At 56.9% G+C, this 21,623-nt stretch overlaps 2 protein-coding genes across 10 annotated transcripts in view; one reads left to right on the top strand and one right to left on the bottom strand.

The window, feature by feature from the left end:
• MYO7B (myosin VIIB) overlaps positions 1-13,513 on the top strand; it is an 89,625-nt gene extending 76,112 nt beyond the window's left edge. The window contains exons 32-48 of one of the 4 annotated variants that reach the window (XM_055315959.1): positions 2,187-2,304; positions 2,393-2,519; positions 3,550-3,716; positions 4,590-4,771; positions 5,655-5,785; positions 5,992-6,149; positions 6,352-6,505; positions 6,979-7,134; positions 8,003-8,108; positions 9,305-9,418; positions 9,726-9,813; positions 10,383-10,489; positions 11,001-11,186; positions 11,493-11,609; positions 11,796-11,879; positions 12,066-12,185; positions 12,577-13,513. In XM_055315959.1, the coding sequence (XP_055171934.1) occupies positions 2,187-2,304; positions 2,393-2,519; positions 3,550-3,716; positions 4,590-4,771; positions 5,655-5,785; positions 5,992-6,149; positions 6,352-6,505; positions 6,979-7,134; positions 8,003-8,108; positions 9,305-9,418; positions 9,726-9,813; positions 10,383-10,489; positions 11,001-11,186; positions 11,493-11,609; positions 11,796-11,879; positions 12,066-12,185; positions 12,577-12,678 (2,217 nt within the window). In that variant the 3' untranslated portion in view covers positions 12,679-13,513. Of the gene's footprint in view, positions 1-2,186; positions 2,305-2,392; positions 2,520-3,549; positions 3,717-4,589; positions 4,772-5,654; positions 5,786-5,991; positions 6,150-6,351; positions 6,506-6,978; positions 7,135-8,002; positions 8,109-9,304; positions 9,419-9,725; positions 9,814-10,382; positions 10,490-11,000; positions 11,187-11,492; positions 11,610-11,795 lie in introns of all 4 variants that reach the window. The other 3 variants (XM_055315957.1, XM_055315958.1, XM_055315956.1) reach the window with 3 other exon arrangements.
• A 138-nt stretch (positions 13,514-13,651) lies between these two features.
• LIMS2 (LIM zinc finger domain containing 2) overlaps positions 13,652-21,623 on the bottom strand; it is a 45,050-nt gene continuing 37,078 nt past the window's right edge. For 4 of the 6 annotated variants that reach the window (XM_055315965.1, XM_055315963.1, XM_055315961.1 and 1 more), the window contains exons 5-6: positions 18,093-18,242; positions 16,475-17,495 (exon numbers count right to left, since the gene is read on the bottom strand). In XM_055315965.1, the coding sequence (XP_055171940.1) occupies positions 16,886-17,495; positions 18,093-18,242 (760 nt within the window). In that variant the 3' untranslated portion in view covers positions 16,475-16,885. Of the gene's footprint in view, positions 14,881-15,458; positions 15,535-15,680; positions 15,730-16,357; positions 16,451-16,474; positions 17,496-18,092; positions 18,243-21,623 lie in introns of those variants that run through there. The other 2 variants (XM_055315962.1, XM_055315966.1) reach the window with 1 other exon arrangement.

Here is a 21,623-nt window from a genome sequence, read left to right on the forward strand (position 1 = left end):
ATCCCCATGGCACTAGGAACCAAGAAAGGGCAGGACAGGGAGGGAGGAAGAAGACAGCACTATGCCTACTTGTTAGGGACTGACAACTCAGTGGTAGGGAGATGAACCCCAAGTGTGTGGCTCAAGCAGCAGGGGCCATCCAAATTCAGAGAGGGGCAGTGAGAATGGCCAAGCAACATAGTCTCCATTCTGCCACAGGAAAAGGGGGTGCCCCAAGAGGGCCCACGGACAAGGGTTCTGTGCACCTGTGGTTTGGAAAATACAACTTTCCATGTCCTGCTCTTAGGGAGTCACAGTGCATAACTGCTTATGAAAGGCTCTGACAAGTCCTGCAGTAGAGAAGCCTGATTGTTTTACCCAGACACATTTCCCAGACATATTTGACCACCAGACCTTTATTCTATAAGATGGCGATAGGAATTCTTGGTGATAGGAATTTGAGGCAGCAAAGCCCACTGGGTCATATTTGGTGATTCCCAGCCTGAGTGGATGTGTTTACAGGAGAGAGACCATGGGCTTTTAGGGCTCATATGAAGGAGGGACCACCAGAGGCATATGTGAACCCAAATGAACATGAGTAAAAAGTGGCTTTGTAATTTGGGAAGAGAGAGTTGGGGTGAGGGTAAAGAATTAGGAAATGTTACCCAGCCACTCTTTTCCAAAGTGAACATAGATACACAGAATTTTTTCCATTAAACCACTTAAAACATCTACATTACCAAATACATCAGAAAACAAACAGATACAAAGAGAAAAGTGAAATCACCAATAATATATCAATGAGATCATTGCTCTTAACATTGTGGTATACATCCTTCCAGATGATATCCATGCTTGTACAACTGAGATATGAACATGACTAGAGAGAGAGAAATAATATACTGTTTCAGAAAGATTTTATTTATTTATTCATGAGAGACACAGGCAGAGGGAGAAGCAGGCCCCTGTGGGGATCCCGGTGTGGGACTTGATCCTGGATCCCGGGATCATGACCTGAGCCAAAGACAGACCCTCAACCACTGAGCCGCCCAAGTGCCCCAATAATATACCTTTTAAAAAATAAGCATAGGATCATATCATATAGCCACTTTCAACCTGCTTCTTCACTTAACCACATAGCATGAAGCTGTATTTCCGTATCACTAAATACTGTTCTTCATGTTCATTTTTTCTTTTTTTCTCTTTCCTTTTTTTCCTCTTTTTTCTTCCTTTTTTCATGTTCATTTTTAATGGCTGCATAGTACTGCAATAATGAATTATAATTCACTGATTCCTGTTGATGGACGGTAAGATCATTCTCCATTTTTCACAATAAAAACTACAAAGTGAACCACTTTGTAGATACAACTTTTATACACTTGACAGTTATTTGCCAGGATAAATTCCTAGAAAGGAGATTTCAGAGTGTATGAACATTCTACAATTCTTGATACATGTTGCCCGTCGCCAGATCACCCTTCAGCTATAAGCCATTGATTTGCATTCCACAATCCAGAGCATGAATGTTACTTAACCACTTTTTAAACAGAAAACAAGAGAAGTAACATTTCATTCAACAAATAGTAAAAAGAAAGTTCAGTTGGCCACTATAGCCAGCTATGGACAGAGACTAGTGGAGATGGGGGGTGGGGTGGAGAGGTGGAGAAGAAGCCAAGAAAGAAGGAGGAAGGAAAGTCGACTAGGGTCTGGTTGAGATGAAGGTCCCTGAGCAGGGGCTCCCAAGTAGGCAGAGAGGATAGACAGAGGTACCGAAGACACAGAGATGCACACCAAGACAGGCCTCCTGCACAGAGCAAGACATAGGCCCATAAGGCACGCATGTGTTGGCAGGAACAGGCCCGAGCACGCGTGCACACGCAAGCCCCCCTCATAGCTTTCCATGCTGAGGCAGCGAGCTGCAGCCTGATCTACCACCTTCTGGCGTCCTGATGCTAACGAGGGGGCAAGGCTTCCTCCCTTCTCAAAACCACCCACAAATGGTCCTCCACCAAGGCAGGTAAAATAGGGCTGTACCAGCCCCCCCAGAGCATCCCCACCAGCCCTCACCAGCACTAACCTTTCTTCAGATAGAGTCTTCACAGAATGGTCCAGCAAATGAGCACCGTAGACATTGGGTCACTAGTTGAAGCTGGGGTTGACTGGGTGAGAGATGGGTGATGGAAGTGACCCACTGTGTCCCCCTGCAGGCACAGTACACCCAGAAGCAGGCAAAGCCGCTGGCTGTGCAGGAGCAGGTGGTGGACACCGCCCGCCTGCAGTGGCCGCTGCTCTTCTCCCGGCTCTTTGAGGTCACCACGCTCTCCGGTAATGGGATCTGTTGGAGCTGAGTGGGTGCAGGCAGGGTTCCCCATGAGGACAGCTTAAACTTCACACCCCTGTCTCCCTTGGCCAGGTCCCCGACTGCCCAAGACTCAGCTGATCTTAGCTGTTAACTGGAAGGGGATGTACTTCCTGGACCAGAGAGAGAAGATACTCCTAGAACTCTCTTTCCCAGAAGTCATGAGTCTGATCACCAACAGGTGGGTGTCCCAAGGGAACATGCCCTGAATCTCTCTTTCCTCCAACCTTAGTTCTTGGGGGCTCCAGGAGATACAGGGATAGAGGGAGGCATGTTGTCTTTGGCACCCAGCTGGGGTGCAGGGATGAGGATGGGCATGTACAGTGTGATGGCCGCTGGACGTGGGACCTCATCCTCTCCTGCCACTGGGCTGGCACTACTCTGTTAACTGCTGTGTCTGCACTCGAGGCATTGTTCTCTTGGGCTTCTCTTTAAAACCCAAATCCACCTGGGAGGGGGCACAAAAGCTTGCAGCCCCTTTTGGGTGTGCATTCATTTACAGGCTCCTTCCCTTCTTGTGGGCAAGACTGGTCACATGAAAGGTTGAAGACCATCTGAGAGAGGAAGTAAAGGACAGAGGCAGAATGTGTGGCAGGGCAGCCTTGCAGGCCAGGTTGGGCCTCAGATGCCCCCACCTCTATGGTTCTGCATGCCTCCTGTCTTCTGAGAATGCCTCCCAGCCCTTTGGGAAGGGCCTGCCTGTGCCCTGCCGGAGCCCCCCTTGGTTAAAGCATACCCCAGTGTGCCATGACCAGTATAATCATTACCAGTGTGTGGGGGGCACACAGTGGCCACCACTTACTCAGGCTGATCATGCTGGCACTTGTCCCCATGACATAAGATGGGACATAGCGCACCCAAGCTCACCAAGACTAGTGCCTTATCTCAACTCCAACAGTCTCTGCCATATCCTTGTGGTGGCCCAGCACACCAGCCGCCTCATCACCCACCCAGAGCTGAGCCCACAGAGCAGGAGGTCATCACTCACTTCCTTTGAAGCCCAAGGGACCCTGAGCTCTGGATGTCATTTGTCCACCACACATGGGAGTCCCTGGGACGTAGGCTGACCTCAGCTCACACCTTGGCCCCACCAGTGCCCCTGATCAAATCGTCTATGACTCAGGAGGGTCACCCCCTCTGAGGCTGTCGAGGTGCTGGAACGGGGAGGGTGGAGCAGGCCGTTAGTCATGTTGCATCCTCTGTCCCATCAGAGAGGCGCAGGGTGGGCAGAGGCTGGTACTCTCCACGCTGCATGAAGAGGAGTACAAGTTCATGTCCCCCAGCAGCGTGGCCATCGCCGAGCTGGTAGCTATGTTTCTGGAAGGCTTGAAGGAGAGGTCTGTGTTCGCCATGGCTCTGCAGAACAGGAAGGCCACAGGTGCCCGGTGGGGAGGGGCAGGTCATTGGTCAATGGGAGGGTGGTTGGCTCATCCCCCTGTCTCAGTGGCCATGTGGCAGGGTTCCAGGAGGGACCCAAGCACAAGGAGGGAGAGGGCCATGAAGCTTGGTGTGGGGCAGCTTTAGGCAAGGCCCTCCCTTCTATAAAATGAGGGGCTAAAGGAAGTGGTCTCAAAGTCCCCAAGGTGAAACTAGTTGAGGACAGTAGCTGCAGGAAGCTCAGGGAAGTCCGCTCCCTCCCACTGTGGACAACAGCCAGGCCACCAAACTGAGCTCTGAGTACCATCCCCACAGCCACTCAATTTCCCATTTACAGACAAGGAACTGGAAGCTCAGAGAAGGGAAGCAGATGGTCCAGGGTCACAGACCTTAGGGGTGGGGGACTGAGCCCTGAGCTGGTCTAGGTGTTGGCCACCTTCCCTACAAGCCAGCACTGCAGCAAGAGCTGAGCACCCCTGGGAATTAGGGGGTGCAATGACTGCGACGGGGAGCCGGGTGGCCTACTGGGATGGAGAGAAATGTGTGCTGGGAGACCTCATCCCTGTTGCCCATTACATCTGCCAACTGCCTGAGACAGAGGAGGATGCAGGCTCAGGAGACCTCACAGCACAGAGAGCAGGTCCCCTGAGGCTGGGGACTCAGCCACAGCTCCCCGCCCCTGCCTGCCCGGGCTCTGTGGCCAGGAAGGCCACCACCACTCAGCTTCACAGTGGCTTCGGGCCCACCACTCCGTGTCTGGCTTTCCTCACCTCCTGAAGGAGACAGACCACAAAATGCCAGCACAGTTTCTGGCCTCTGCAGCGCCCTTGGTAAGTGGTGCTTTCCTGCCCCTGTGTGTGACCTGGAATTGCAGATGACACCACCATCCTGCCCTTCAAGAAGGGGGACCTGCTGATCCTGACAAAGAAGCAGGGGTTGTTGGCATCTGAGAACTGGACCTTGGGCCAGAACGACAGGACAGGCAAGACGGGGCTGGTGCCCACAGCTTGCCTCTACACCATCCCAACGGTCACCAAGCCCTCCGCACAGCTGATGGTAACTCATATGCTCATCTGTTCTCAGCCCAGGCACCTGTGGGCACATGAGGATGAGGCTTGGTTGCTAGCTCAGGGGCTCATACCCCACCTTGTAGAGCGCCAGGAGGTCACCTGGGCATTAGGTCTGCTCTGCCGCCCCTGTCATCCCTCTGGGGTGACTGACCACGAACCTGGCACAGTATCTGTGTACTGACCTGCACAGCACTTGGCACTTCACAGATGCTCCCACTACAGTGTGTCCTGGGAACAAACCCACCCTTTCCCCACTGTCAGCCTTGATTAAACCTGACCCATGGGGGCCCAGGTCTCCCTACCCACAAACCACTCACCGCAGTCCCTAAAGCCAGCTCCACAGAGAGACAGGACAGATAGGCATTCCAGTATTCACATATTGAGTGCCAACTGTGTGCCCCAGGCACTACAGCACTGAACACCACAGTGACTCTACCCTCAAGGAGCATTTAGGCAAACAATCGATGGCTAGTGTACAAAGTACCACCAAGAAGAAGCACTGGTTGTTCTAGGAGCGAATAATAGGATAGGGGCCTGCCCTGTCAGCAGGGCATCCCAGAAGAAGTGACATTGTGCTGTGGCCTGAGGGAGGTAGGGAACCAGGCAGGCAGAGGCAGGGTGCCCCTGAGAGGTGCCCTGGGGAAAGGGAGCCTCGTGGGTCTGAGAAGCCTCCCTAAGGAACAGGAACAGGCTTGGAGACATTGAGACAGTGGTCATGGGTCACACACAAGGTGACACGAGAGGGGTAGGCCCAGGCCTGTACAACCCTGTGGTCAGCCCCTCCCATGGCACTGGAGCAACCAGGCCAGGAAGGAGCCCACAGGAAGAGCCCTGTGGGCAGTGGAACCCATAGGCCTGTGCCTCTACAGAGTTTGCTGGCCATGTCACCAGAGAAGCGGAAGCTGGCAGCCCAGGAGGTGCAGCCCACAGAGCCACTGCCTGAGGAACAGCCCAAGGAGAAGCCACACACCCTGGAGGAATTCTCCTACGAGTTCTTTAGGTGCCCACTCAGGCCCCCACCAGGCCCTGCCAGCCCCTCGGTGTTCCCTGAAGTTCACAGGGAAGCCACGGAGGCAGGTGCAGTGTCCACCTGGCCTCTGCGGGGCAAGAGGAGGGCAGGGCGGGGCCTGGGTCTCTCCCTCGAAGTACACACATGGGCAGAGAAGGCTTGAGAAAGGCCCTCACACCAGCCACCGTCCCTAACAGGGCCCCAGAGAAGGAGACAGTCAGGAGGACCATGTTGCCCCTGGCCCGGACACAGGGCCACCTGTGGGCCCACTCATCCGAGCCACTGCGGCAGCCTCTGCTCAAGCAAGTCCACGCCAATGCCGAGCTCCGGGACCTTGCCTGTCAGATCTTCATTGATATCCTTCCCCGGAGCCTGCCCCAGCTCTGGGTCAACCCCACATGCACAGGCCCCACCACCACCCCGTGAAGGGCACGGGCCCCCGGGAGTGCAGGGCAGAGGCAGGATGCCGCGCACGGGGCTGGTCGGGCCGTGTGGGGCCAGGGGCAGGTCAGAGGTAACAGGCGGCCAGGCTGGCGCATTCTCCTTGACAGCCACACCCATCCTCCGGTACATGGGTGACTACCCATCCCGACAGGCTTGGACCTCCGTGGAGCTCACCGACCAGATCTTCTCGTTGGCCCTCCAGGAGTCAGCCCTGCAGGATGAGGTCTACTGCCAGATCCTGAAGCAGCTGACACACAACACCACGAGGTCTGCTGGGGACAAGAAGGGGCCCGAGGGCACCCGGCTCCGTGCCCAGGCCCCCTCAGGCTTCACTGTAGCCCCAGAGGCTGTGACCAGTGTTCAGCTCATGGGGGCTGCCAGCCTGCCCGGCACGGACAGCAGCATTGGGAAGGCTGGGCCCTCATCTGTCCTGCTGACTTCTTGGGGGTGGTCAGAGCAGGGAGGGAAGCGGACCTGCCTTGGTCCCTGCCTTCTCCTGCCCTTTCTCCTCTGTGACCTGGGCATGTCATGGGCTCTCTAAAGCTCAGTGCCCCCCTCCATCAAATGGGCACGATGGTACCCCCACCCCATTTTATGCATGTGAAAACCTTTTGAGGCATCAGGCCGCTGGGCAGCAGGCTTCCTTGGCTGCGGCCTTGGCCAGGCTTCACACCCCATCTCCCCACTGGCCCAGGCCTGTAGAGGATCCTTTCTGGGCTCATAGGCATTTCCGCCTCCAGGTACAGTGAGGAGCGGGGCTGGCAGCTGCTGTGGCTCTGCACTGGCCTCTTCCCCCCGGGAAAGGCGCTGCTGCCTCATGCTCAGAAGTTCGTAGACACGCGGAGGAAGAAGCTATTGGCTCCCGACTGCAGCCGGCGCATCCAGAGGATCCTGAGGTGAGCCTGCCGGCTCCCTACTCTTTCAGGAGCATCTGCCTATGGATGCTGAGGGACCCATCTGGCCCTTCCAGGGCTTGTGGTACAATGGGGACACCTGTCCATGAAACCAGGTTCTGTGTCCTCCCCAGAACCTGGTGTCCACTTAAGGAGACAGGCCCAGGCCCCCAGCAACCTGTACAGAAGCTAGGAGTGAGGTTCTGAAGGTCTGACAGGCCTGGATGGTCAGTGGATGCTGCTGGCAGGCTGTCTTAGCCATGGACTCTTCCTACCCTAACAGCTGCCTATTCAGGGCACAGGAGGAGCTGCCTGGAGGCCAGAGTGTGATGTCAATGCCCCAAGCCACCCAACTCCCCACCCAGCCCAGCCAAGGGTGGCCAAGATGGGAGGCCACTCCTTGCCAATCGATGTGGCCAGCCCTCCCATAGTGGGGCAGTTCTTCCTTGGCTGTCTTGATTCTCATCCACGCCACCTGTCCTGTCTAGCTTGGCCTCCTGTGGCTAGGGGAGATAGTGGTTCGGCCATGGTCATGGAGGGGAACTGGGTGCCCTCAGAGAAGCCCTGCGGAGATGCCCCCACTGTATGAGAATGAGAACCCAGGTCTCCCTGGCACTGGTGCTCTGCCCAGATCCCCTTCCCATGTATGTCCTGGCCTCCCCAGCCTCCTCGGAGCTGCAGGGCACCTGGAAAGTGAGTCCAGGCTGGCCTGAGCCTGGAGTGGGGCAGCCCCTCTGTACCCCATCCTCTACTGGGATTGCAGAGTTATCTATTGTTTGTGTCTGGCACATAATTTAGCTTGGAGGTGGTGGCTGGGACCTGGGCTGGGCTGGGATGGCAGGGTGGCATGCTCAGCGTCATCTCACTCTAGGACAGGACCCCGGAAGCAGCCCCCACACCCAGTGGAGGTGGAGGCCATAGAGCAGAACATCTCTCGCATCTGCCACAAGATCTACTTCCCTAACGACACTAGCGAGGTGAGCCCCTTACCCCACCCCCGCCTGAGTGACTGGCTTCCCAGGCTCTTGGCCTGCAGCCCCTAGTAAAACCTCCCCACCTTGGTTTCCCACGGAGAGCCAAAAGAAGCTGACTGACACCGTTTTCCAAGTTAGAGTAGGCCTCTCACCTTCACTGTCTCCTTCCCCACCCATTAGACATGAACTGAGTGCCCTGCACCCTCAGGTGCTCAAAGCCAGCACAGGGAGTAGCCACCCCAGAAGGGGTGTTGCTAGTGCAGCGGCAAGTCCCAAAGGTATATGGGACACTCTGGGCCAGCACAGAGAGGGGCTGTCCCAGGGGGAAGGTGGGAGCTGTCAGCAGAGCAGGAAGTCAGGAAAGTCTAGAGAAGGCATTCTGGCCAAGGTTCAGGAGTGAAGAGGCCCTAAGGGCCTCTAAGATGCCCTAAGGGCATCGAAGCTGGGTCCTAGGGCAGAGGGCTCCTGTAGGCTTCCGACCCTGTCCTGGGGCATGGAGGAAGAACTGCTGTCATTGGGGCTGCCTGGAGACCCAGCCCCTGTGGGCTGTGGGAGATGGCGGAGGACAGGTGAGAGGGAGAGTCCCTTAGACCCCAGCTGTGGTAGAGTCCCCTCCAGCCAAGTGGCAGCAGTGAGGTGCAGAGGAGGGGCCGAAGAGCATGCTCCCTGCCGTCTCCTCCTCCCGCCACCCCGCCACCCCGCCCCACCCCTGGCCGCATGGCCTTTATCATCTTGAGCCAGTGGGTCCCACAAGGCAAAGTTCCCACAGTCTGGCTGCAGGGCTCTCAAACCAAGTTCAAAAGGCTGAGCCTCCTGGGCCCTCAAGACAGTGAACTCTGAACAACATAAGCATCTGCCCAGTTTTCTAGAAGGGAAGGCTAAGGCATGTCCAGACAGTCTTTATTTTTTAAAGATTTATTTATTTATTTGAGAGAGAGCAAGAATAGATGAGTGGGGGAGGGGCAGAGTGAGAGAGAGACAATGCCAAGCAGACTCCCACTGAGTGTAGAGTGGGTGCAGGGCTCTATCCCACGACTCTGAGATCATGACCTGAGCCAAAATCTCAGGTCAAACATTCAACCAACTGAGCCACCCAGGCACCCCCCGAGCCCATCCTTAGGAGAAACAGCACCAGGCTGTGAGAGGTCATGCCAGGCTGAGCCTCATCCTGAGACCTTCATGTACTGCTCTCTGCCCAGATGCTGGAGGTGGGCACCTACACTCGGGTGCGAGATGTATGCCAGGGCATCGCCACCAGGCTGCAGCTGTCTTCCTGGGAAGGCTGCAGCCTCTTCATCAAGATTGCTGACAAGGTGCAGTCGGCGGGGTGGGCCAGGGGTGGCGGGAAGGCAGGCAGATGTCTGGGGTATGTGGCATTCTCCCCCGTGTCCTGGGCCAGGCCCCTCACTGCACACGGGCTGGCAGGATAAAAGTTGGTAGGCTTATGGAGCAGCATAATGGGGGGACAGGCCCCCAAGACAGACCCAACGCTGAGGAGCATGGGGCCTCCCAGGCCATAGATGGGCTGGCTGGACCCAGGTGCTCCGCACCCTCCAGGAGGGCACTCCCCAGAAGCCCTTCTACTGCACACCCCTCTGCCTTCCTCCCCATCCACCCCAGGTCATCAGCCAGAAGGAGGGAGACTTCTTCTTTGACTCCTTGCGGCAAGTGTCTGATTGGGTGAAGAAAAACAAGCCCCAGAAAGAAGGTAAGGGGAGCAGGGTAGGGGTGAGGAAGAAGGGAAGTGGCTGGGGTAGAAGGGGCAGGGAGAGAGGGGACAGTCTTCCTCCCTGTGCCAGGGTCAGAAGGTTTCCCTGGCACCTGTTGCATGGCCCCTGCTCATTCATTCATTCATTCATTCATTCCCCTTATATCCCCTGAGTCCTGGGTATGGCTAGACCTGGGGCCAAGTCTAGAACAGACGGCTGGATGCAGGGTGATGAAGGCTGTGGGGGGGGCTGACTCCCACAGGGAGATCCAGGAGCATCCCGGCAAGGATGGCCTCTACACTATCCTGAAGGATGAGGAAGAGATGGGGGTTAGGGAGGAAGAGGGGATGAGGCTTTCCAGCAGGAGAGGCAGCAGGAGCAAACACAGCAGTGATGTAGGGGGGCGAGGTGCATCGAGGCACACGTGCTGCAGGCAGGGTGAGGGGAGGGGGGCAGCAATGCCTCGGCCACAAAAGGGGATGTGCAGCACAGGTCCAACAGTCTGCTGGGTCACAGGACAGCCTGGGTGCTCAGTAACCCACTCCTCACCCCATCCCCCCCTGCCCAGGGGCACCCGTGACACTCCCCTACCAGGTGTACTTCATGCGGAAATTGTGGCTCAACGTGACCCCGGGGAAGGATGTAAATGCAGACACCGTACTTCATTACCACCAGGTACCCAGGCAGGCTCCCTCCTCATGGGTATTTGAGTCCAGCTTTGATCCCTCCCACACCTGCCCTGAGCGGCAGGAGAGGAGGCAGCAGGCCCACAGCCACCTGGCTCCAGGACACCCCTCTCTGCAGCGGCTTTTGAGGCCCTTAGGCCCCATGTGTGGGCAGTCTGACCCCTGAGAGTTCTGCAGCCAGGAGCAGAGGGACAGCAGCCCCCGGGATGGTGACTGTACCAGCACCTGCAGCATGATTGCTGAGAAGGGGAGGGGACAGAAGATCCCAACCACACAGGGCAGGCCACCACCTCTATGGCCAGACATCAGGAAGCGCTGCCCTGACTTGGTGGTCATTGCCCCTGCCCGAGACCCTCCCCCATGGGCCTTAGGCTTTGCCGGCTCTGTCTCCTGACCGGGGGTGAGCCAGTACCTCTGCCGCCTAAACTCGGCAGCAGCCTGGGGGCAGCATCCGGGGGCAGCTGGGGGCAGCAGCCTAAGCCAATACGTCCATCACCCAGGAGCTGCCCAAGTACCTTCGTGGATTCCACAAGTGTTCACAGGAGGATGCTGTCCACCTGGCCGGCCTCATCTACAAGGCCCAGTTTGACAACAACCGGTCCCAGCTAGCTAGTATCCCCAAGATCCTGAGGGAGCTTGTGCCTGAGAACCTGACACGTCTCATGTCCTCCGAGGAATGGAGAAAGGTCCTTGATGGGTTTGGGGAGGGGGCCCTTGGGTCCATGGGTGCCAGGCCCTGCCTAGGCAAGATGAGCACGCTCTGGACATGGAGGGTATGCTGTGCCTGCAAATGTCACCCCTTCCCCATGCTGTCCCCAGTACATCAGAGACTGATTCTCTGTGTGTGGAGGACACACTGGCTCTAGGAGCCCCCCAGTCTGGCTGCAGGCATCGAGGTGCAGCTTTGGACTAGGGCCCCAGGGACCCTGTGCGAAGGCCCTGGTAGGGTACTGGCCCCACTCAGGTGCTCACTGGCCCTTACCATCTCCCAGAACATCCTTCTGGCCTATGAGAAGCACAAGGACAAGACAGTAGAGGAGGCCAAGGTGGCGTTCCTCAAGGGGATCTGCCGGTGGCCCACATTTGGGTCTGCCTTCTTCGAGGTGAAGGTAGGCCTCACACAGCCCTGCCCCCAGCAGCCTGAGTGTCTCTTTAAATACACGCCAGGGGAGGGCCTGGCCACCTGGCCTGGAAGGAGGGGGTGTGCACGTGAGTGCACGTGTGTGTCCCAGGGAGGTGGCCCCCGGGCTTCCCCGGCTGGGCTGTGACCATTGTGCCCACCCCACCCTCCCCAGCAAACCTCGGAGCCTTCCTACCCAGACATCATCCTCATCGCCATCAACCGGCACGGGGTTCTGCTTATCCACCCCAAGACCAAGGTAGCAGCAGGGCCCCGGGGGGGCGGGTCCAATTACCCTGCACAGGTGGTATCCCCTGCCCTCCTGTCCCCCCTCACATGGCTCCAGGGGCTCTGGAGGACCCCAGGACAGCAGCTCCTTCCTAGGGTGCCTAGGACCCCTGGGCTTCAGCTGTGTCCTACTCCCCCTGGCCCACTCTGTCCCCAGGAGCTGCTCACCACCTACCCCTTCACCAAGATCTCCAGCTGGAGCAGCGGCAGCACCTACTTCCATATGGCACTGGGGAGCCTGGCCCGGGGCAGCCGCCTGCTGTGTGAAACCTCTCTGGTGAGTCCCAGGTCCCTTCCCCTCATCCAGACCTACAGGACGCAGAGGCCCCGGGGACTACGTTTCCCCAACCCTGACCCCAGACTGCCACCAGGCAAGTTGCTCCCTGTGAGGGCCTGGCTTCCTGTGCCCAGGGTGAGCTAGGCCAGGCAGGGCCATCAGAGTCTGGAAGGAGGAGCAGCAAGGAAAAGGCTGGGAGTGTCAGCCAGGGATCATGAGGGAAGGCCTGGTGTGGGCCCTGTGGTCCTGGGCACTCTGAGGAGGGAGGCAGACTGTTCTCAGCAGCAGGAACCTTGTTTGCACGTCACCTCCCTGTACAGGGTGTCCTTGAGGCCGAAGGGAGGCACTGCCACTGCACCTCACAGCCTCCAACCCCCCTTCCCCTGTCCAGGGCTACAAGATGGATGACCTGCTGACCTCGTATGTGCAGCAGCTCCTGAGCTCCATGAACAAGCAGCGGGGCTCCCAGACCCCGGCCCTGGCTGATCCTTAGCACTGGGAGCTGACCTGCCCACTCACTTCCCCTCCCCATTCTGGGGTCCTCGTGGCACTTGCCTAGTACGACTTCTTGGCCCAGGGCCTACACTCTGCAGACAGCCCTTTCATGCTGCTCTCCCCCCAGAACACACCTCCACTACCCTCAGACACCAGGCAGGTCTCCTCTCCTGAAGGTGTGACCATGGAGGCCAAAGTGGGGAGCCCAGGACAGGGCTGGGAGTATCAGCCCTCCAGGCTGATGAGTGGATGGCTGAAAGGACTCCCCCAAGAACATTCAATAAAAATTCCTGAAGCAGTGTGCAGTGTGCTAGTGAGAGAAGGTGGAGCAGGAGGGTCAGGTGGGCAGGAGGCCTAGGAGGCACTGGCCAGCAAAAGGACTCTTCCAGAAAAAGCAAGTCACATTGTGACTTCTCTGGGGACACCCGGATGACAACTCCATTCTCAGAGAATGACTTCATCAGTTTCTCTCTCCTCCCTTCCTCTCCCTTCCCCCTCCCTTCGTCCCTCCTCTTCCTGTGAGGCCCCCCAGCATACCTTTCTCCTTCCCTCATGGGGCACTGGGATACATAACCGCTGCCGGGAGGGCCTGGGGTGGGTGCGGGCCAGGACTGCCTGCTCTCTGGTTGCTGGCTTCATGCTAAGGCCAGTGCCCAGGCAGGAGCAGAGCTGGATGCAGGGCCTTAGTGGCCTGGGGTCATCCCCACCATGCTGGCCCGCTCCATCCTACCCACCCATCCTGCCTACCCAACCAGCCTTCATGGACTGAGGGTTTCTGGCTGGACTTGTTTCCAAGGCCTGACAGCAGCCTGCCTCTGAGAACAAGCACTGGATCCCAACTGGACCTCTCTGTCACCTGTCTTGTTTGGTGTCTGCTTCTCTAAGCATTCAACACCCTCAAAGCAGTATGTCCACAGGGGCTGCTGCCTCACGTCCTCACTCTCATGTCAAAAACCAAGCAAGCCATGTGGTCGTGTAAATAAGCCTTCATTCATTGTGCAAGCACCACATCCTGTGCTAGCCACGGAGGAAGTGTCCTCCCTGGAGGGTCGGAATGAGCCACCCACCCACCCGGAAGTGAGTGGGAGGATGAGCCTCCCACTACCTTCTGCCCCCTGGCCAGCTGCACCCAGAGGATCAGCATGTGCCCTTGTGGGGGGAGCAGGGAGCCTGAGGTGCTATGGGGACCACAGAGGGGCTTGGGGGAACCACAGTGGCTGCTGGCCCAGAGTGGAGTAGCCAAGGCCGGATTTCAGGAAGGAGGCTTCCTGAGTGACAGCAAGGGTGGGGGTGGAGTCCTTGTCCCTCCTGATGATTTGAGGGGTACAGTGGCAGGATTTACCGACCCAGTTTAAGCACAAGGATCCTACTTGTTTGCGTGAGCATGTGGCCAAGGGTGAAAGGGTGGTCGCCAGAGGCCCCCATCCTCATGGTCAGGGTCACAGGGCTGGAGCAGCCGCCTGGCTGTGGCCCCCCAGGGCCATTTGTGCAGAGTGGCACCACCTTGGGGTGGAAGCTGGTCAAGCTCCCACACAGGAGGACGTGAGCTGCCGGGTGCCCCTGCAGGAGTAGGACAGGTCAGGACGAGCAAGGCTGGGAGCAGTGGCCCATGACCAGGGCCAGGAGACCCCAGGCACTGAGGCTCCCATGTCCCCAGAGGACCTAGAGCTAAGGCTTGTGGGCACAGGCCTGTCCTAGGCTCAAGGCCCCTGCATCTGCCCTATGCCTTTGTAGAAGGAAAGAGAGGAGCCCATAGCAAGGGAGAGAAGAAAGGCCTGGGGAGGAGACAGAGATGAGGGATTAGGGGTAAAAGGGGGGTTAGTGAGCAAAGAGAATGGGGAGGAGAGGGAAGAGGGGAAGAACCGGTGGATGGGGGAGGGAGGGAAGGAGAAGAGATGAGAGGGGAGGAAGAGGGGAGGAAAGAAGGAAGGAAGGGGAGGCCACAGGCAGGGAGCAGAGATGCGGAGTGGAGGCAGCAATGGGAAGGGGCACCAGGAGCAGGGTCACTAGCAGGTAGGGGGCCTTGGAGGCAGAGGGCAGGCAGGAGGCCCCTCAGGCGGAGTTGAGGCCCACGGACTTGGGGTGGGCCTTGCGGGCAGCCAGCTCCGACAGCTTCTTCAGCCGCTTCTTCAGCTCCAATGGAAACTTCTCGTAGCATCTCTTGCACACGGGCTTCATGTCGAACTCCACAAACTTGTTCCTGGGGAGGAGGTCCAGCAGTCAGGAGGGCTCCTGGCCCCACCAAGTCAGGCTCTGCAGAAGCAGAGCCCCGGCCCCTAGCAGTCCAGGTTGCAGGGTGAGCTTCCAGCCAGAGGTCACGGAGGATGAGGAAACAGGCTGCCAGGCCTCCTTTCCCTCCCAGAAGCTTCTGATACTCCAGAACCATCCATAACTCCCCGCTGTCCTCAGAAACCCGGGTTCTGTCTCACCTCACAACTCCAGCCACTCTGCACCTCCTGTGGCTTCCTGGAGGAGCCAGTGGTTGGACTCCTTGGCCTTCAAATGTGCTGTTCCCTGAGCAGAATGCCCTTCCCTCGCCAGAGCCCAGTGTCTTTGCTGGTGTATTGGAGGCTCGCCTCCCCCCAACCCTCACGATGTCCTGGGGGCCCTGGCAGCCCCAGGGCCCGACCACAGCAGGCTTTCTGGAAAAGCCTGATGAAGAGCACAGGGGAAGCCCACTCAAATGTGAGCTCCCATGGCAGGCTCCAGAAGGAAGAAGACACGGTGCAGTCCCCTGTCTGCCCACACTGGGCCCCCCAGAAGGCCGGCACCACTTACTTCAGGGTGAGCTTGCTGTTGCAGGTGGAACAGGAGAAGCAATTCACGCACCAGGCCTTGTTGAGGGCTGACACCACTGTGAGGGGCGGAGACAGGCAGGCTCAGCAGGCCCAGGCTGGGTGGACCCAGCTGGGCCTGCAGCTGCAGGACTCACGTGCCAGAGGGAGAGCAGACACATGCAGGGGGGCAAGGGGGCACAGGCCAGGGACAGAGGATCCTTACCATCGCCCTCAATCACATGGCTGCAGTTATAGCAGACGTCCCCAAAGAGCTGTGGATGTAGCAGGTGTCAAACTTGTGGTGGGCAGTCACGCCCTGGCACAGGGCCAGAGCTGCCACTGACCCCCATCCCACTCCCCAACAGCTGCTCTCAAGCATCCTCCTCAGACTCCTGGGCCCCTCCTGCCAGGGTGCAGCCCCAGGCCTGAAGTGAGGGCACCCCTGGCTCAACAGAATCACCACCCTGGGACAGACTGCAGGCTGAGGCATTGCTCCTGGGGAGGACCCCACTACCCCTGCTGGAGTCCATGAGAGGGCACACCCCAGGGCCTAGCCCCTGACCTCTGTGGCACAGCCACTGGGCAGCTCTGCAGACTGGGAGGGAGGAGGATGGCGGCACACATCACTCCCATGAACCTAGGAGGCCCACGGCCCTCTCATTCAGTTCCCACAGCACGTTGGGGCCAGAGTCTCCCAGGACGCCCAGCACACGGCCTGGCCTTGGCACCCAGCACAGGCTCTGAAGGGGCCACCCTGGTCCTCTCCTGCCCCAATGGGTGCTGGCTGCATTCCAGCCACTCATGCCACCTCGCCTCCCTGAAGGCCCCCACTGCCCCCAGCCGCCCCCTGGCCCCGGGCTTCACAGGCCCTGCCCGCCACTGTCTGCCCCCAGGCCCCACCTGGTTGTAATGGGTCTCACAGTAGGCCAGGCCCTTCTTCTCATAGTGCCGGTGCCCCAGGAACGGCTTCTCACACTTGGCGCAGACAAAGTGCTGAGAGGAGAGGGGGCAGCAGGGCAGCTGAGGGCTGGAGCGACCACCCCAGGAGGTGGAGGGCCACCCTGGAGTCAGAACTGACAGGCGGCATGGACCTGCATGGACGGCCCACAAGGCAGCCAACCCCACTAATGCGCAGTGACCCAGCACCATCCTGTCCAGAACTGCTCTTACCTGCCGCAACCTCAGTGCCAGCTGCCACGTGCTGGTGAGGTACCTGTGGCAGGGTGGCCCTCTGGGGGGGGCTCCTCTGTTATGAGCATGGTGCCTGCCTGTGTCGGGGGCATCCCCTACAAGCCCCGGAGCCACTGAGCAGCGTCTTCCCATTCACGTGGTGTGTGGGGATCTGCCCTCCTCACCAGGCTCGGGGCCAGGGCCTGCATCAGAAGCTTCCCAAAGAAGCCACCCATGGCAGGGCTTCTGGGGGACAGACTAGTCAGGGCCCCAGGGAACACAAGCCTCCCTTCCAATGAGTGTCTGCAAGGCCATCGGAGCCCACAGCGTGGAGGCGAGTGTTCCAGGTGCCCCAGGCACACACACCTGAGGAGCTCCACCAGCAGGTGTGCCAGCTTCTGTATCTACATGAGGCTGTACACAGCCAGTTCTGTCAACCATAATGCCAGATGGTGCCTTTAGGCAGACTGTCCCCAAAGTTTTCTTGTGACTTCGGAATCTTCCAGAAGGCCAGGAGGGGAGAGGAAAGTAGGTGGATGCAGCTGCCTTAGGTCTGTGCCTTAGCTCTACTGGCTCCTGTGGAGGCCAGGGACAAGGAGGGGCAGCACCCAGAGGAAGAAGCAAGCCGAGTGGCCTGGCAGTGGGAGTGTGGAGGAGCTGCAGGGCCGGACTCCAAATACAACAGTGAGCCCACCGCCACCTCCTGGCCTCGCTCACCTCCACATGCCACTGCTTGCCCAACGCGTTGACCACACGGCCCTCGATGGGCCGGCGGCAGGCCCCACAGATAGGGACGCCCATTTTGTCATGGCAGGGCAGGCAATACAGCTCTCCCTTCAGCTCTCGGGCCTCTGCAGTCAGCTCCTTCCTGGAAGATAGAGCAGAGCCCCAGGTGACACCCCTGCCCCTCTTCAGGGCTTGCACTGGCACAGGCAGGTCCCCCTGGCCCCTCCAGCCCTGGGGAGCAGCTTCTGGAGAGGCCCCTCTCTGGTCCAATAGAGTGCCTGGAGCAGACGGCTCTTTGATCCCTGGTCCCTTTGAGGACTTCCTGTGCCCCAGACAGGCCCCAGGGCACAAGATTCCTGCACAGGCCTCTCAGAAGGCCGCCTGTGTTGTGCATTGTCAGGCCCTCTGAGAAGCAGATCTGTTCTCTGGCCCTTCTGCACCAGACTGAGTGTCTGGGGCATGCACGAGGGATCCTCTGCAGGATCCCCTCCACCCTGCCCTGGCCCTCCAAGTGTTTGATTCCTTCCTCCCAGCGTCCTGGGGCCCAACCCTCCCTCACCTTGTGTCCAGCGGGGCCTCATGCAAGTGCTCCCTGAACACTGGAGAAAGGCATTTCCTGCAGTGATGCTTCTACCTCCACCCTGCACCCCTTTTCCAACTGGTCCACCCACCCTGTTCCATCACTGCCCCGGGAGGGGGCACCCACCTGGCTCACCACCTGCCCCTGTTACACACATACCCGCAGTGGGTGCAACTGAAGTGGTCCGGGTGGTAGGCATCGTTCTTGAACATAAGGGGCTGCTCATCAATGACCAGATGGCACCGCTGACAGACATACTTGCCCAGGCCCTTGGCCTTCTCTCGGTTGTGACAAGGCCGGCACAGGTGCCTGTGGGAAGTGAGGCAGGTGTAAGGGCCGACTATCTGCTCCCCCTCTTCCTTGCCAGACAGCATGGTCCACCTCTTGGGAGAAGAGCCCCGGGGACTCCCACCTGCAGCTTTAACAATGGCCAGTGGTCCACAAGAGCAAGCTAACTAATCCCGCGGCCAGGAGGTCTACAGATGTGCCCTCTACAAAGGGGGTCCTGCAAAAAATGACTAGAAAGAATGTTGGTATTTGCTGTCTTTGGATGGCAGAGCAAATGTGCTAGTTTTCTACTCCCCGCTTTTTCTGAGCCTAGAACATCATATGGAATAGAGTGGACATTTCATTGCCATTTGCTGAAAAATTAACTTTATTTTTCAAATGTCTTTGAACATGGGTGCATGAGTAAATCATGACTATCAGCTTGAAAACCCTGCTGTGCCCAGCATAGTGGCCAAGGGTGCACACCCCCTTCCTTTGGGGTCTCTCAGACAAAGAGGGACCCATACATCTACAGGCTTTCTGTATCCAGAGACAAGCACAGCTGTGTCAGATGGAGGACCCCAAACCCAGGAACTATCATTACAGAGTCTTTTTTGTAAAGACCTCATAGTAATTTCTGATGCTACTCCTTGCATTGGGCAACAGCTGTGTTCTCTATTAAGGGAGAAATCAACATGGTTTCTGTTTCCTTGTGCCTCAACGATGGCAGGAATTTACATGCAGGGTCCCAAGCAAAGATGTACAAGGCCCCAATGCATTACTCCCATCCCCACCTGCCACCTCATCTGTAAGCGGTCCTGATGCATCCGGGCCCTCCCCTCCTGCCTTCCCAGGCGCCCATCCATGGGGAGGCTCTCTACCCCTCAGCAGCCTCTATGGGGACCTAATACCCGCAGTCAGCCTCTTTTATAGGCAGATCAAGGAATCTAGTTCAGAGATCAACTCTCAGACTCAGGATCCTCCAAGTAGGTATGATGGACAGATCCTAGATGCCAGGGAGGCCAACTACTGTCCACAGCCTCGGCTACATGCCTGCCACCTCACTTGGTTCTGGACTCCCCACGGCGTAACACTGCTGGCTGCCTGCCTTATGCATGTCTCATCTCCCCAGCTTGTGTGAAGGCCAAGGGGCCAAATGAGTGCCCAGGAGCCACTTGGTAAGCTGCTGACTGGCTCCAGGCTGTGCCCCACACAAGTTAGCCCCTTAAGCTGAGTCTGCGGTACATGAGTGAATGAATGATTGTAAAAGAGAGGAAGGAGAGACAGTGGGTATCATCTCCCATGACAATACAGCCAGGCCAGAACCAGGAGTCGGGCCCCTCAGCAGGGCCCCCTGGCTCCACCTACCCACGGGACACAGACGGGCCTGTTGTTGCTGCAGTTTTCATCTCCCTGACCAAGGCTTTGTGCCTTCAGTCCCCGGAACCCTGTGCCTACCCCACTCACCCAGACACCCAGACCCCCCGCCACAGCAGGCCCAAGCAGAACTGCACCCCTGCACCCCCAGTCATCAGACCTCTGTGGCTTACCCTCTCCACATCACACCCGCCACCTGCTTGTGTCTCTGTCACACACACAGCATTTATTCCCTATGACTCCACTCCCAATTTTGGTGACTACTCTTAGCATTAGGACAACACTCAAGCCGAATGGAATAACTTTTGTTTCAAAGCTACAGAAATTAGCACAACTCCACAGAATTCTGCTACAACAGTCGATTCCCTCACAGCTACTGTCAGCAACCACCCAACAACAGGAATAGCCAGTCAGACAGCCTTGTTTCAAATTCATGTGAGCCAGTCCTTCCAGATCTCCATGCGGGGTGGCACAGGGGAGCAGCCAGGCCCTGATCACGCACTTGCAAACTCCACTGGCTTCCAGCAGAGACCAAATCGAGGAGCCCTGCACCCCACAAGAAACCCCAGATAAAAAACGTCTTTTCCTTTTTTTTTTTTTAAGATTTAATTTATTTATATTAAAGCGAGAGAAGGAGAAGCAGACTTCTTGCTGAGCAGGGAGCCTCACTGAGCAGGACTTGATTCCAGGACTCCGAGACCATGACCTGAGCTGAAGGCCGACACTTAACTGACTGAGCCACCAGGTGCTCCGGGAAGCATCTTTTCAGCAGACATGATCCCAGCACCAAATCCAAAGACAATCTGCAGAATTTTTTTCTTGGTAGAATGAAGATGGAACCTAAGAATTCTGGCATCAAGGTGCAACAGAAAAACTGGAACAAACCAAAACTAACACACACAAATCTTAAGTTTTGGAGTGACACATGCTTGGGCACAATTCTTTTTTTAAAAAAATAATAAATTTATTTTTTATTGGTGTTCAATTTGCTAACATACAGAATAACACCCAGTGCTCATCCCGTCAAGTGCCCCCCTCAGTGCCCGTTACCCATTCACCCCCACCCCCCGCCATCCTCCCCTTCCACCACCCCCAGTTCGTTTCCCAGAGTTAGGAGTCTTTATGTTCTGTCTCCCTTTCTGATATTTCCCACACATTTCTTCTCCCTTCCCTTATATTCCCTTTCACTATTATTTATATTCCCCAAATGAATGAGAACATATAATGTTTGTCCTTCTCCGATTGACTTACTTCACTCAGCATAATACCCTCCAGTTCCATCCACATTGAAGCAAATGGTGGGTATTTGTCGTTTCTAATGGCTGAGGAATATTCCATTGTATACATAAACCACATCTTCTTTATCCATTCATCTTTCGATGGACACCGAGGCTCCTTCCACAGTTTGGCTACTGGGGACATTGCTGCTAGAAACATCGGGGTGCAGGTGTCCCGGCGTTTTCATTGCATCTGAATCTTTGGGGTAAATCCCCAACAGTGCAATTGCTGGGTCGTAGGGCAGGTCTATTTTTAACTCTTTGAGGAACCTCCACACAGTTTTCCAGAGTGGCTGCACCAGTTCACATTCCCACCAATAGTGCAGGAGGGTTCCCTTTTCTCCGCATCCTCTCCAACATTTGTGGTTTCCTGCCTTGTTAATTTTCCCCATTCTCACTGGTGTGAGGTGGTATCTCATTGTGGTTTTGATTTGTATTTCCCTGATGGCAAGTGAGGCAGAGCATTTTCTCATGTGCGTGTTGGCCATGTCTATGTCTTCCTCTGTGAGATTCCTGTTCATGTCTTTTGCCCATTTCATGATTGGATTGTTTGTTTCTTTGCTGTTGAGTTTAATAAGTTCTTTATAGATCTTGGAAACTAGCCCTTTATCTGATACGTCATTTGCGAATATCTTCTCCCATGCTGTAGGTTGTCTTTTAGTTTTGTTGACTGTATCCTTTGCTGTGCAAAAGCTTCTTATCTTGATGAAGTCCCAATAGTTCATTTTTGCTTTTGTTTCTTTTGCCTTCGTGGATGTATCTTGCAAGA

The sequence above is a fragment of the Nyctereutes procyonoides genome, unplaced genomic scaffold (assembly GCF_905146905.1).
Source record: "Nyctereutes procyonoides isolate TBG_1078 unplaced genomic scaffold, NYPRO_anot_genome, whole genome shotgun sequence".
NCBI classification, from domain to species: Eukaryota; Metazoa; Chordata; class Mammalia; order Carnivora; family Canidae; genus Nyctereutes; species Nyctereutes procyonoides.